Source organism: Asparagus officinalis, chromosome 3 (genome assembly GCF_001876935.1).
Source record: "Asparagus officinalis chromosome 3, Aspof.V1, whole genome shotgun sequence".
NCBI classification, from domain to species: Eukaryota; Viridiplantae; Streptophyta; class Magnoliopsida; order Asparagales; family Asparagaceae; genus Asparagus; species Asparagus officinalis.
Window position 1 is genome coordinate 108622407 of NC_033796.1, and position 14004 is coordinate 108636410.

The 14004-nt window shown below is 37.0% G+C and overlaps 1 protein-coding gene across 6 annotated transcripts; it reads left to right on the forward strand.

Annotated features, from left to right (window-relative positions):
* LOC109835712 (protein synthesis inhibitor I-like) lies at window positions 506-13990 on the forward strand. Of its 6 annotated transcripts, none has more exons than XM_020403713.1 (3): window positions 506-589; window positions 10411-10562; window positions 12925-13990. In XM_020403713.1, the coding sequence occupies exons 2-3, from the start codon at window positions 10449-10451 to the stop codon at window positions 13768-13770; spliced, it is 960 nt and encodes a 319-aa protein (XP_020259302.1). In that variant the 5' UTR covers window positions 506-589; window positions 10411-10448; the 3' UTR covers window positions 13771-13990. The 6 variants fall into 6 exon arrangements, with proteins under 6 accessions (XP_020259302.1, XP_020259306.1, XP_020259307.1 ...); XM_020403717.1 differs by having other exon boundaries at window positions 12933-13938; XM_020403718.1 differs by having other exon boundaries at window positions 12938-13938.

Here is a 14004-nt window from a genome sequence, read left to right on the forward strand (position 1 = left end):
AAAAAGTGCCAGATAATCCTTCCGGGATTTGAAAAGTGATATTTTACCCTCCTTTAAATTTCTAGTTAAAAAGCGAAAAAGAAAAAACAAAATTTAGGTGTAATCATCAATTTCCAATAAAATAATCTTATATCTTTTACCTCCAAATTTAGATATCTGATAATTTACCCCAACTTCTCCTAAATTTATTCCTCCCACCTCTCAATTTTCAAATATCACTTTCTGTATCTAATTCTACGTCAATAAGTTAATTGATTTAATCAGGGGTATATCAGTAATATTGACATTAACGGGTAGAAGAAATCAGTACGGGAGATTTGCAGGGAAATTAGCAAAAATCTAGATTTTGAGAGAAATATGCAAAATAGATAGATCAGAGGGCTGCATATGAAGAAAAACCCATAAAACAATTAAATTTCTAATATTAAACCTCAAAGTTTCGGGGGGTGAATCAGAAGCTAATGTCTAAAGAAGGGGACAAACTAAATTTTCCTTGAATAAGCACGTCGCACAGAAAATTCTCACTAGTGATTTTTGCAAAGGAAAACCAACAAGTACCACCGTCAGCTGGGGCTTTGGAACGATTCAGGTATAAACCCTTGTCCCTATTTATTCTCTTTTTCTTGGATTTGGTAGCATTGAGGACCCTTTTCAAATTAAAGTATAAAATAATGGGCCGTTTTCGGATGAAGCATTCATAATTGTGGATGTTTTTCATTACATTTTAGGCAATTAGGGAAATTGGGTAGGTTCTGTTTTCGCATTTCATGTCTTTTGGATGTAAGCTGAATCCTGTTCATCTTTATTCTGTATCTTGTTCATCTTGATTCTCTGAATTTTTATATATGGATTTTATTGTTGTGCGCGGCGGAAGCCAAAACCAAACCCATGTGCTTCAATAAACCAAAACAAACAAACGCCGAGATAATGTCAAACAATGCAAAATAACAACACAGACACGAACAACCAATTTTAACGTGGTTCGGCAAGTTGCCTATGTCCACGGGGCAAGAAGGGGATGATGTTTTCACTAATAGAGAAGAAGAGTACAAACTGAGATTACAAATCACTCGAACTCATCAATTAATCTCACAAACAAATCTCTAATTCTCTCCAAATAAAACCCTAACCAATAGCTCAGAAAATACATCTTTTCTGTACTCCAAATATCCCCAATTCAATCACCAATCAAAGCTAAAGAAATCCAAATACGTGTGTTTGTATTTATAGCAAACACCAATTCCAAACAAAACAGGAAACCAAGCCCAGGCCCAACCCGACCCGCGGTTGATCGCCGAATCCATCGCGGTCGACTGCCAAAAGTCCAAAGACTTTTCCCTGTGCTGTGCACGTTCACGGTCAATCGCCGCGTCACTCGCGGTCGACCGCGTAGCTTCCAAATTGTTCCGTCTCCAATTTTTTGAACCTTGTTGTTACCTCTTCAATTCTCTACCTCGGCGAAGTTTTTCCAAAACTGAGCCGATACCAACCAAAATAAATGTCACTTATTGCATCCAGTACGAAGTGGAACAAAACCACGATAACAGACTCAATCTACAACAAGTCGAGACTCAAATGAGAATGTGATTACTCTCTAAACGTCGGTATCTACTCATCAAATCAGCTGCATCAAAACCGACTGCCTACGTATCCTTTTGTCCAAGGAATCAAGCTTTCACATAGTTCCCCAAATGGCCTCCAAAGTCCCTCAATCAAATAAAAGAGTTCACAACTCTTCACCAATAAATTTGCGGCTAGCTCTCCCAATGGTCCCAAAGTGAAACAAACCAAACACCTCCAACTGAGATGAACCAACGACCATATCCAAATTAAAACTATGTCCACCAGCTGTACTCGAATCAACCAACTCATCATCTGCATCCAAATCTAAATGATCCCCAAACTGTGTCATCTTAGCTGGAATCCCAAACGATGCAGTATGATCTGAAGTATGTGGAGTAATCTTCATCTAACGTGAAGTAGCATCACACTCCACCTGCTGTGATATCCCAACGATCTGATCAACACTCTACTTGCTGAGAGTCAAATATGATATTCCTGCTCAGAACAAAATCAGAAGCTCCCAACTGATAACCAAACGAGCCTCTGAATCCCAAATGTGCTATCAAATCAAATCTCACATCCTCGATGTGATCAAATGTTAGACAACCAAACATCCGACGTAACCCAAAATCTAAAGCAGCTCTACCAGATCCTAAATCTCCAAACGCAGCAGTCGACAACCTATGACTAAGATGACTCAAACATATCAAAGCCTCAACACCAGAATCAATGCTCGACATCAAACGCTGGTCCTCCTCCAGAAAGGAACGACCAATCAAAAATATCATCTCATCTCGTTGCCCCAATGTTTTCCCTCCAATAAAGTGTCTCAAACTGCCGTGAGCTCGGCACGAATACAGAAACGGATCTCTTTTGTACTTCTCACTAAAATAAGAACGAAGTATCTTCATTCTTCTGTCTTTCTTACACTTCTTCAACATGTTGTAGACTACTAGGACTTCATTCAAACGGGACATGGTTGCAACCCAAACATGTCTAGAACAATCGTTAACAAAAGAAACCAAATATCGATTACCTTCCAATGATGCCTTCTTAGAAGACTCCCAAATGCCTGAATGAACACCACCTATAAGACCTCTCAATCAATGGATAGAAGTGCCAAAATCCACCTCGGTCTCTTTGCTCATACCAATGTGCTCAAAGAACTTCAATATGCAGATCAAGACACTTCTCAATAATTCAATGCACCGTATCAACAATCAAATATCCCAGCCTCAAATCCTTCTTTCTCAGCCATAATTCTCAAAGCACCAACAAAACAATGCGAAACAAACAAAGAATAGATCCAAACTGAAAAAAGAGATTTTTACCTCCAACTGAAACCCTAATAAGGCTCTCCGAAAGATCTCACTCCACACGACGAAAACGAGATCCACAAATAAGAAAAATCTCACATTTATCACCAACTGAAGTCCTAGACAAACTTCCAAAGCGATCTACTCCTCCAATTAGCCCAAGCGTAGTCCAAACTCTGATACCACTTATTGTGCGTGGCGGAAGCCAAAACCAAACCGATGTACTTCGAGAGACCAAAACAAACAAACACCGAGAGAAGGTCAAATAATGCAAAATAACGGTACAAACACAAACAACCAATTTTAACGTGGTTCGGTAAGTTGCCTACGTTCACGGGGTAAGAAGGGGATGGTGTTTTCACTAATAGAGAAGGAGAGTACAAACTGAGATTACAAATCACTCGAACTCATCAATTAATCTCACCAACAAATTTCTAATTCTCTCCAAATAAAATCCTAACCAATAGATCAGAAAATACATCTTTTTTGTGCTCCAAATATCCCAAATTCAATCACCAACCAAAGCTAAGAAATCCTAATACGTGTGTTTGTATTTATAGCAAACACCAATTCCAAACAGAACAGGAAACCAAGCCTAGGCCTAGACTCGACCCGCGGTCGACCGCCGAACCCATCGCGGTCGATCGTGGAAAACGACAGAACACAAAAACCAATTACAGTGTCTCGCGGTCGACCGCCGCGCCAGTTGACGCGGTCGACCGCCAAAAGTCCAGTGACTTTTCCCTGTGCTGTGCACGTTCGCGGTCGACCGCCGCGCCACCCGCGGTCGACCGCCGCGCCACCCACGATCGATCGCGCAACTTCCAAATGGTTCCGTCTCCAATTTTCTGAACCTCGTTGTTTCCTCTTCATTTATGTCTTAGGTGGAGGTGGTGGGAATCTACATTGAAATAAATTTTGTTTTGGATTCTATATTGATATTATTAAAAGCATGTTTCACGACACTGAATTTTTACTATTAAAAGCATTTCCATATTGATATTATTAAGGGTTTATTGTGCTTTAATACTCCAAAGTTTTACTCTTTTTTTTATTTTTAAATTTAACTTTGATACCATGAAGTTTAAATTTGTCCAAGTAATTATACCTTGGAAATTCTGTTTATGTTTTCATGATATTTTTGGACTTTTATTCTCTTAGTTTAAAAAGATTCCCCACCAAATCCCTTTTTTCGTCCTCCATCTATTTAAAATGGAACACATTGCATAAACCCCAATTCATTTCTTCACCTATTTCCAACAGAAAGCAGTGAAAATTGGTAAGAAAAACTCTCATTCAATTTGCATATGCTGTTATCATGATTGTGGATTGTTTTGTTCAATTTTCAATGAAGATAATGTTTTCTTTAATAAAGACACACTAACTAGCATATATTACATAATAACTTTAAAAAACATTGATGATAAAGGAAAGAATCCAGAAATTCTTGATTCTGGGAGCAATAATATCAAGAAAAGTTGGGTTAGCCTATTTGCGGATAACAGGAAATCTGGAAATGGTATGAATTTGAATTTTGTGAAGCTTGATAATAATGATTTTGTGTCTTTTAGTGAGGAGGAATGGAGTGAAGGAAATGCAAATTGGCAATTCTCTTTAATTGGTCAAGTTTTAGGCTTAAATGTTAAATTTAAAGCCATGGAAAATTTTGTGCATAAAGCTTGGATTCACTGGTCAGCGCTTGATTTGTGTTTACTCAAACCAGGTCTGTTTTTGTTCAAATTCGAAAATAAGGTAGAGATGGAGAACATTCTTGTGAATGGCCCGTGGTTTTTTGGCTCTAGACCCCTCCTTCTGAAAACCTGGTCTAATGAAGATGATCTCGAAAAGATAAATGAAAATGTCTATCCCTTGTGGATTCAGCTACCAGGGCTAAGACTTAATTTGTGGAGTTCAAATGCTATAACTAAAATAGCTAGTCATATTGGTAAGACAATTGCCACTGATGCTTGTAAACAAAGGCTAGCTTATGCAAGGGTCTTGGTTGAGGTTCACATGCCCTCTTCTCTTCCTGATATTATTCCAATCCATGGACCTAATGGTAGGATTTATAACCAGAGGGTGATCTATGAATTAAAGCCTAAGTGGTGTGATAGTTGTAAGCTTGTAGGGCATGACACAAATTACTGTAAAAAACACCCTAAAATACAAAGATGGGTTCCAAAGGTTATACCTGGAAACATGGGTGGTAAATCTGATATGACAGGAGTTCAATCAGATCATGCTCAATTTCAGAAAGAGACTGGTGTTAGAATGCAAGTCTCTCAAATAGGAAATAATGAGGAAATGTCTAAGAGCCAAAGCACTGCTGTGCATGTTGTGCATGTTCAGACTTTAAACTCAGATATTACAAATATTGGGGCAGATATGGTAGGGAAGTATAATTCACCTAATTATGTGCATATTGTTCAAGACAAAGGATTTGGGGGCTCTACTGGTAGGGGTAATGTCAGAAGTTACTTTCAAGGGGAGAATTCTGATTTGATAGGAGCTCAATTAGATCATATTCAAATTCAGAAGGAGAATGGTGCTAGAATGCAAATCTCTCAATTGGGTAATAGTGAGGAATTGTCTAATAGCCAAAGTAAAGCTGTGCATGTTGTGCATGTTCAGGCTCTAAACTCAGATGCTGCAAACATTGAGACAGATATGGCAGGCAAGCATAATTCATATGTGCATAGTGTTCAGGACAAAGGGTTTGGGGGCTCTACTAGTAGTGGTAATACCAGAAGTTACTCTAAAGGGGAAATTCCTGTGCATGCATTTCAAACTATCAAGACAAGATCACATATGCAAAAATCAGGTCTCATAGTGTTTCCAAATTTAGGGAATTCATTTGCTCATCTTAATGGTATAGACGATGATCCCTCTACTGTAGATAGGGGGAGGCACAATTCTATGAATTTTTCTTTCTGGAATATTAGAGGGCTAAACAAGTCCTCAAAGCAACAATCAGTTAAGCTTCATATTCAGCAGTACCATCTTTCTTTCATGGCTCTCATTGAAACTAGAACTAAGGCTTCCAAACTTCTAGTTATAGCTAAAGAGATTGCTTGCAATTGGAATTGGTTTTTAAATGTTTTCAATTCTTGTAAAACTAGAATTTTAATACTATGGGATCCAAACACATTGGATATTCAGGTTGACAGCTACTCTCCTCAGCATATCTCTTGCTCAGCCAAATCTTTAGATGGAAGGATCGAATATCGTATTTCTTCTATATATGGTTACAACCAGGTTGAGAATGGGAAATCTCTCTGGTCAGAGTTAAAACAAATTCAACAAGCTATTGGAAACAAGCTATGGATCCTAAGTGGTGATTTTAATGCCATAACTGAAAAGGAGGACAAACTTGGTGGAGCAATGGTTAGTGAGGCTGAAACAACTGATTTTAGGAACTTCATTGATAGTTGCCACCTTTCTCACTTGAAAACTGAAGGCTGCTTTTTTACTTGGAACAATAAACAAGATGCAAAATCCAAAGTTTGGAGTAGACTAGATAGAACTCTGGTAAATGGTGCTTGGCTAAATTTACATAATGCTAGTCATGTTGAATACTTATTACCCAATTGCTCAGATCATTCACCAGCTTTGGTGTCTATATATGATGAATGTGTGCAAGGCAAAAAACCATTTAGATTCTTCAAGATGTGGATCAATCATGAAAATTACCTATCCTTAGTATCCTCTATCTGGCAAACTCTTATTCCGGGATGTGCAATGTATTCGGTTACTAGCAAGCTAAAATTATTGAAAACAGCCCTCAAGGATCTGAACAAGAAAAGCTATCACAACATTAGTGAGCAGGTTAATAGAGCAAAGGCTAATCTGGAGAATGCTAAAAAAAGCTACAATCTGGTCCTCTAAATCCTGATTTCATTGCTCAGGAAAAAAATTGTGTAATTTCACTCAATAAGCTAATTGAGTGTGAACTATCTTTCTTCCAGCAAAAGTCCAGAATTCAATGGTGTTTACAAGGTGACAGGAATTCAAACTTCTTTCATTCTGCTATCAAAGCTAAAAGGAATCTTAACAGAGTTATGGTGATTTACAATAATGAAGGAGACAGAATCACTGATGGGGATATGATCATTCAAGAACTAGTTGATTTTTACAAGAATCTTCTGGGCTCTAGTACACCAATTGCCAAATCAGATAATAATACCATTCGCAATGGTCCTTGTTTAAATGAAGCTCAAGCAAACCCCCCATCTTCTGCTGTGACCAGAGATGAAATAAAAAAAAATATAATTTTCTCTATGGATGATAACAAAGCTCCTGGGCCTGATGGTTTTAGTGTGTCCTTCTACAAATCAACTTGGAGTGTTATTGGTGATGAGGTAACTAAGGCTATCTCTGAATTTTTTCAAACTGGGAAAATCCTTGGAATGATTAACTCTACTTCCATCACTTTAGTTCCAATAGTGAAATGCCTTAAGACTCCATCTGATTTTAGACCTATTGCTTGTTGTAACCGTCTCTACAAAATAATTTCAAAAATCCTCTCTAACAGGATTAAAGCAGTGATGGGTTATCTAATAAACGAGGCTCAATCTGCCTTTGTTAAGGGTAGACATATCTCAAGTAATATCCTGCTTGCAAATAAGATTGTGAAGAATTATAATAGGAAGCACATTTCTCCAAGGGTTATGTTGAGCATAGACATTAAAAAGGCTTTTGATACTATTAACTGGGACTTCATAAAAGAGATGCTAATTGGCCTTGGGTTTCCTGTAAAGTTCATAAATTGGATTATGGTGTGTATCTCTACACCCAGATTCTCCATATCATTGAATGACTCTCTTCATGGTTATTTCTAAGGAGAGAGAGGTCTAAGACAAGGTGATTCTTTATCACCTTACTTGTTTAATTTGGAAATGGAGTATCTCTCTAGGAAATTGATGATGCTTAAAGAGAACAGGGCTTTCAAGTTTCATCCTGGTTGTGGTGTGTATAAGATCACTCACCTAATATTTGCGGATGATCTCTTACTTTTCTCTAAAGGTGATTCTTACTTAGTCAAACTTCTCTTTGATTGTTTCAAGGAATGCAGCTCAGTTTCTAGACTGGAAGCAAATCAAGGTAAATGTAAGGTATTCTATGGGGGGTGTTGATGAAACCACTAAAGGTCATATTGATAGGATCCTGAATTTTAATGAGGGAGCTTTCCCTATCAAATACTTGGGAGTTCCTTTGATATACAAAAGGTTAACATATAATGATTGCTCTCCTCTTTTAACCAGAATATCAAATCAATTCCAAGCTTGCTTGAAAAACAGGATGCTATCCTATGCTGGCAGGTTACAGATTATCAAAAGCATTATACTAAGCATTCAAATCTATTGGACATCTAATTATGTCTTGCCTATCAAGGTTTTACGGGAAATTAATGAAATGAGTAGATCATTCCTGTGGGGGAAAGCTGACCAGGGTCGGAAAATGTATCCTATATCATGGGATAAAGCTTGTTTATGCAAGAAACAAGGAGGTCTTGGAATCTATTCTACTCCTATATGGAATATGGCATCAACTCTAAGAACTCTGTGGCTCATTCATATAAACAAAGAAAATCTTTGGATCAAGTGGATACATGGCATATATTTAAAGCACAGTGATATCTGGAATATTCAAGCTAAGAGCAGGGATTCTTGGATGTGGAATTTTTTTTGAAAGTCAGGGATAAAGCTCTGAGTGATTATGGTAATGTTGGCAACTTGATACAACTACTTCAAAGCTGTTTCATGCATTCTAAAATTCAACTTTCTGTACTTTATTCTACCCTATCCCCTGCTGCCTCTGTAGTGCCATGGTATAAGTCTGTGTGGGAGACATCATGCCTACCCAGACACTCATTTGTCAGTTGGCTAGCAGCTCATGACCGATTACTCATACAAGATAGATTGATTAAAAGGAGAATTGTGAACGAAAATAGATGTTGTTGATGCACTGGCATTGAGAGCAGGAATCATCTCTTCTTTGAGTGTCAATATTCAAGGGAAGTTTGGCTACAGATCATGGATCGGCTACAATTCAGGTGGAGGGCTTGTAATTGGGACTTGATTGTGAATTGGTATTGTTCAAGATTGAGGGGGAATGGCTTCAAACAAAAAGTTAAGAAAATGGCACTTACTGCTACAATTTATAGCATTTGATGTGCAAGGAACAATAAAATCTTCAAACAAGAAGTGAAGCCTGCTGAGAAATTGTTCAAGGAGATTAAATTCATCATTCTAACTACCATACTCAACAGAACTTATCTGAAAGAGGACAAGGAATGGATTTGTACTATATAGATACTTGAGTTTATAAGCTACTAGAAGTGTTATCTCAGTTCTACTGAGAAATTGATGTACAAAAACTTTCAGTTTTGGAAGATGAATGGAATTTTCATTTACCAAAAAAAAAAAAACTTTAAAAAACATTAACAAAAACATATACTTTTGTCCAGAATTTAACCTAATTTTAGGAATTGAACTTTGGTATTTGTGGAAAACTGGGAAGAAACACCAAATTGCAGGGAAAAAAGAAGAAGAAAATGAAACAATTAACAAAAAAGACATTAATGTATATTGACCTGCTCTCTGTTAACGGGATTAACTATAGTTTAAAACTTTGGAGTATCAGTTGGACAAATTTAAACTTCAAGGCACCAAAGGAAACTTTAGGGTGTTAAAGCGCAATTAACCTATTACTAGTTTAAGCATTGAAGAGTTTTGAATTGATTTAGATGTTGAAAAGATACTTAAAGGAGGCAGTGGTTTGTTATGAAAATATACCAAGCATGTAATAGCAAATTCTAAACCGTTTACGAATAGATAGCATTCAGTTAAGGAAATAAAGGGCGCCGGAGTGGTTTTAAACATCAATAAGATCATTGAAGGTAGTATAGTTAATAACTAAGAAGATACATGTATTCAGTTCTAGTAGTTCAATAAGCTTATAAACACTACCACGTAAGAAAATCCGTGCCACATCAGCAGCTAAAAAACAGTTTAAGTCATCACGTGCCACACACGTGACGAGCTCTCGCCAGAAAACTGGTCGCCGACGAGAAAAATAGCCTTGTTGGTAAGTTGAATCAATTAAAATGCCTTAAAACAGGTTTGCCTAATTAAAATACCTTCTTGGTGGTAAGTTGAATCAATTAAAATGCCTTAAAACAGGTTTGCCTAATTAAAATACCTTCTTGGTAAATGGGGTGGAATTAAAATACCAATATGGGGTTTGCCTAATTAAAATACCTTCTTGGTAAATGGGGTGGAATTAAAATACCAATATGGGTATTTAGCCGTTTTTTAATTGTCAAAACCTTTTGCTTCTTCTACTGTATTTAAAAGCATATATAAACAATCGATGACTATAGAAAACCATTTGATTCTTTAGCTCAGAACTATATAGTACAAAATGCATTAGACATATGTATATTTTAAGTTTAATGCCTCAGTAAAAACTCAGTTTGCTACAAAAAGAATTAATATGTTATTTTATTTTAATCTATTATTTCCCTCTTTAGGTATTATCAGAAGATGTGAAGAGCTCGCGGTCAACATAATGTCCTATCTTTACATAACAAAAATGGTGAAGTTCAGAGAAAAACTTGCGACCAACAGAGACTGCATACAGGTGATAGAAGCCTACTTGTCCCTCACGCACCTTGATCAGTTGGTAAGATTTTTTTTCCTTTTTTTTACTATTTTAGTTTATATGCGTATTGTTGTTTTTCCCTTATTTACTTTAATTTGTGATCGTCGCCATCCAGGATTGTAATTGAGTCTTCCATTGGCATGTTAGGTGCTCTCTTTCATTTTTATAATTATTATGACCAGTGATTTTATGATCATTGGAATTTCTCTTTTGAGGAGGTCGAAACAGGTTTGACACTGTGAAGTTAGCTAATATCAGGTTTTTATTTTCTTTCTTGGTTTACCAAAGTTTTAACTTTAAATTCTGTCTCCCTAGACTTATAGTGAAGAAGCAGAATATATTGCATCTTGGGTGTTCATGTGGATGTTTATATAACCTTATTCACTTAGATATATGATATGGTTGGACTAGACATTATAACTCAGATTCAGTACCAAAGTTGGGAGCTTGGTATAATTATTTACTTAAATAAAAAAATATCAAATAGTTTACTACGACAAAAATCTGTTAAACAAAACCAAATGCACACACTCTTTTGTCCTCAAATAATGGACGAAGGCAAATCTCGTCTGTTAAAAAATCAAGGGTAGGGTATTTCTTTGATGCGCAATCTTGTCTGTCATTCATTAGAAAAGAAGGAAAAGGGTGAAGGCAAATCTGAATAATAGAAGAATATTGTTATTTCATTTCAAATAACGATACTATTTTGTGCATCAAAGTCAAGCTTCTTTCTGACTTTAGCATGATATAGATTCCTAGGTGTTTGATGCATGGACCTAGGAATCTAAAGTCATACTGTGTTCTAAGTGGACAACATTAAAATTTCTATGGCTAGTGGGTTCATTGTCTTGAATATTTACTTTTTAAAATTGGTCTGGCCTTCTGTTTGAACATAACGAAGTAGGGACAACTAATATCAAACAATAGGCTACTGGGTTCAATGTCTTATGATATTGGATTAATTGCATATAGATTCCTTGTAGTATCACACTCTGGAACTTATTACCCTTTAGTTCGATTTTGATAGATAAACCCCCTGAGTGAATTTTTCCACTCTTTTATTCTTGGGTTCTATTTGCCAAAAAAGAAAAAGAAAAAACAAATTTGTCTTGTCTGCCCCTCTATTTTTTTTGAGTGCACCTTACCCTTACTTTATTATAGAACAAAGAATTTTGCAAGAACTAAGTTATATGCTATTTCTTTTCTTATTTTACTTGACATGATATAATCTAATGAGGCAGATGATGTGCTAGTATAACTATTACAAGTTATGCCAATTGAAACAGTATGAGCAAGAATTTATGTACAATCAATGAAAGAGAGAACTACAGGCGGTCCGATGTGCAATTAACCTCTTCATTTATAAATGCCAAAAAATTCAAATCCTATAAATTTCAATGTGTAGTTGGATGTGCAATTAACCTCTTCATTAGAAAGTCGCACGCCAAGTTAAAACACTGTTTTCTGATGGATCTTTAGATTATATGGAAAGACTCCTAGGACAAACATGGCCTTCAGAGAATCAGAACACAATTGAGTAAATAAAAGTGTGATGCTACAGGGGGGTCTTTGTGCAATTAACCCTAAATTCATTGGTTGTTTTGTATATGTATAAATTAAGGTAGGGACAGCTTGTGTCAAACAATAACGAGGTGGAGATAAGGATCTAATTCCTTGGTCAAAAGGTGTCATTAAAAGGTTACTGTATGAACTTATGACTTTGAAACCCCATTTTGTTTTTTATGCGCATATGCTCTTATCCAATTCTTTTAATAGTGAATTCTTATCTCCATATTCTACATAAAAATATCTCTGGATGCATGTACGATGTTTGACGCCAGAGCAGAATCATTGAAGGACACAAGGTTTAAGTTTGTGGTAGTGGGTGTAGTTAAAGTAAAACAATGACATCCATGAATTTATTAGGGTTTGGTTCTGAGCACTTATAAATACCCCCCTGCTAATCCTAGATAACACAGCGACAAGAAAGAAGCATATAATACTGTAGCCAAAAATTCAAGGGGGTTGAAGATACTAGGTGAAGGTATGGTATTAACACTGGTTCTTTAATTATTGTCGTATGTCATTTAATTAACAATATGATTTTCAATATGATTTTCCTTAGTAAGACTTGAGAATAGATGCAATCATTGTAAAGATCCCTTCCACTCATCAAAACTTTGAGGTATCAAGGGGGCTATGCTAATTTATTTGTACCCAATTGACTCGAAATGATCAAATACCGCTTGAGTCATAAATCCAAACATATTTATCATCTAACTCTATTTGCAGTGTGGGACTAAATTCCATTCCATACCTTTCCCCCCCTAAACCAAAGTCACATAATCATCAGGTCATTTTCATTTTAAGATTCTTTATACAATTATCTAGTGCAGGAAGTGAGAAAATGGAGGCCAAGGAAATCAAATTCATAGACATCAGCCTTAGCCATGATCTAACAGCGGGAAACTACGTGAGCAAGATTGAGAAGATGCGTCAAGACTTAGCAGAGACTTGGACGCGCAATCGTCCTGTATGTATCACTGTACTCGACGAAAAGGATCGTGATTTTGAGAAGAAGCTCACTTGGTTCGACATTGTACTGGTTTTCAATGATGGAAAGAGTAGGGTCAGGCTGAGGATCCGATGCGACCAGCTCTACTTTCAGGGATTTCGCGTGAATGACGCCGGTAAATGGTTCGAGCTGGGGATTGAGGGAAGAGATAAGCACCTCATCGATAAAGAATCAACACTTCTTGGTTTCGGGCATAACTACACTGCCTTGTTACGCGCAGCTGGCTTCGACGCAACAGGAGGTCTTACTGAAGTCACCCTTGGGCGTGAGAAGCTTATAAGCGCAGCGCGATGGCTTGAAAATCCACCAAACGCCAAGAAAAGAGCCGAAGCATTGCTCATTATGATTGTTACATTCTGTGAGTCTATGAGGTTTGTTCCGATTAGTAATTATCTGAGGAGGACATGGCAACAAAGCTTGAAAGCCCCCAGTTGGCTCGAGACCCTAATTCATCGGTGGGGGGAGCTCTCTGGATGTGTTTTATTCTATGATGCTCATCCTACCTATGTATGGGTGCCTCAGAAACTTGTGGTTGAAGGACCGGCACCAGATTTTAAACCAGTAAATGTCGTGGCTCGATCTGTCAACGAACTGCTGGAATATCTTGGCATGTTGCAGAGGGATCCTAGAACTATTGTTCCTCCTAAGCCGTAGATGCGACTTAGTGATGTCCTGTGGATTTTAGAATAATGCTGTGGAATAAATGTGAGCCTTCTAGGGTTTCCATGGGTTCGGAGTAATGTTGTGCTCCTCTGAAGTCTTCTTCTGAGCTACTGTAATGGGCAACTAGTATTGATTATGTCCAACATTATTGTAAGACCAGTCGGCCTTTCTTATCTTTTGCACGAATGAATAAAGTTATGCTTGCAGGTCCTTGATCTGTCTACT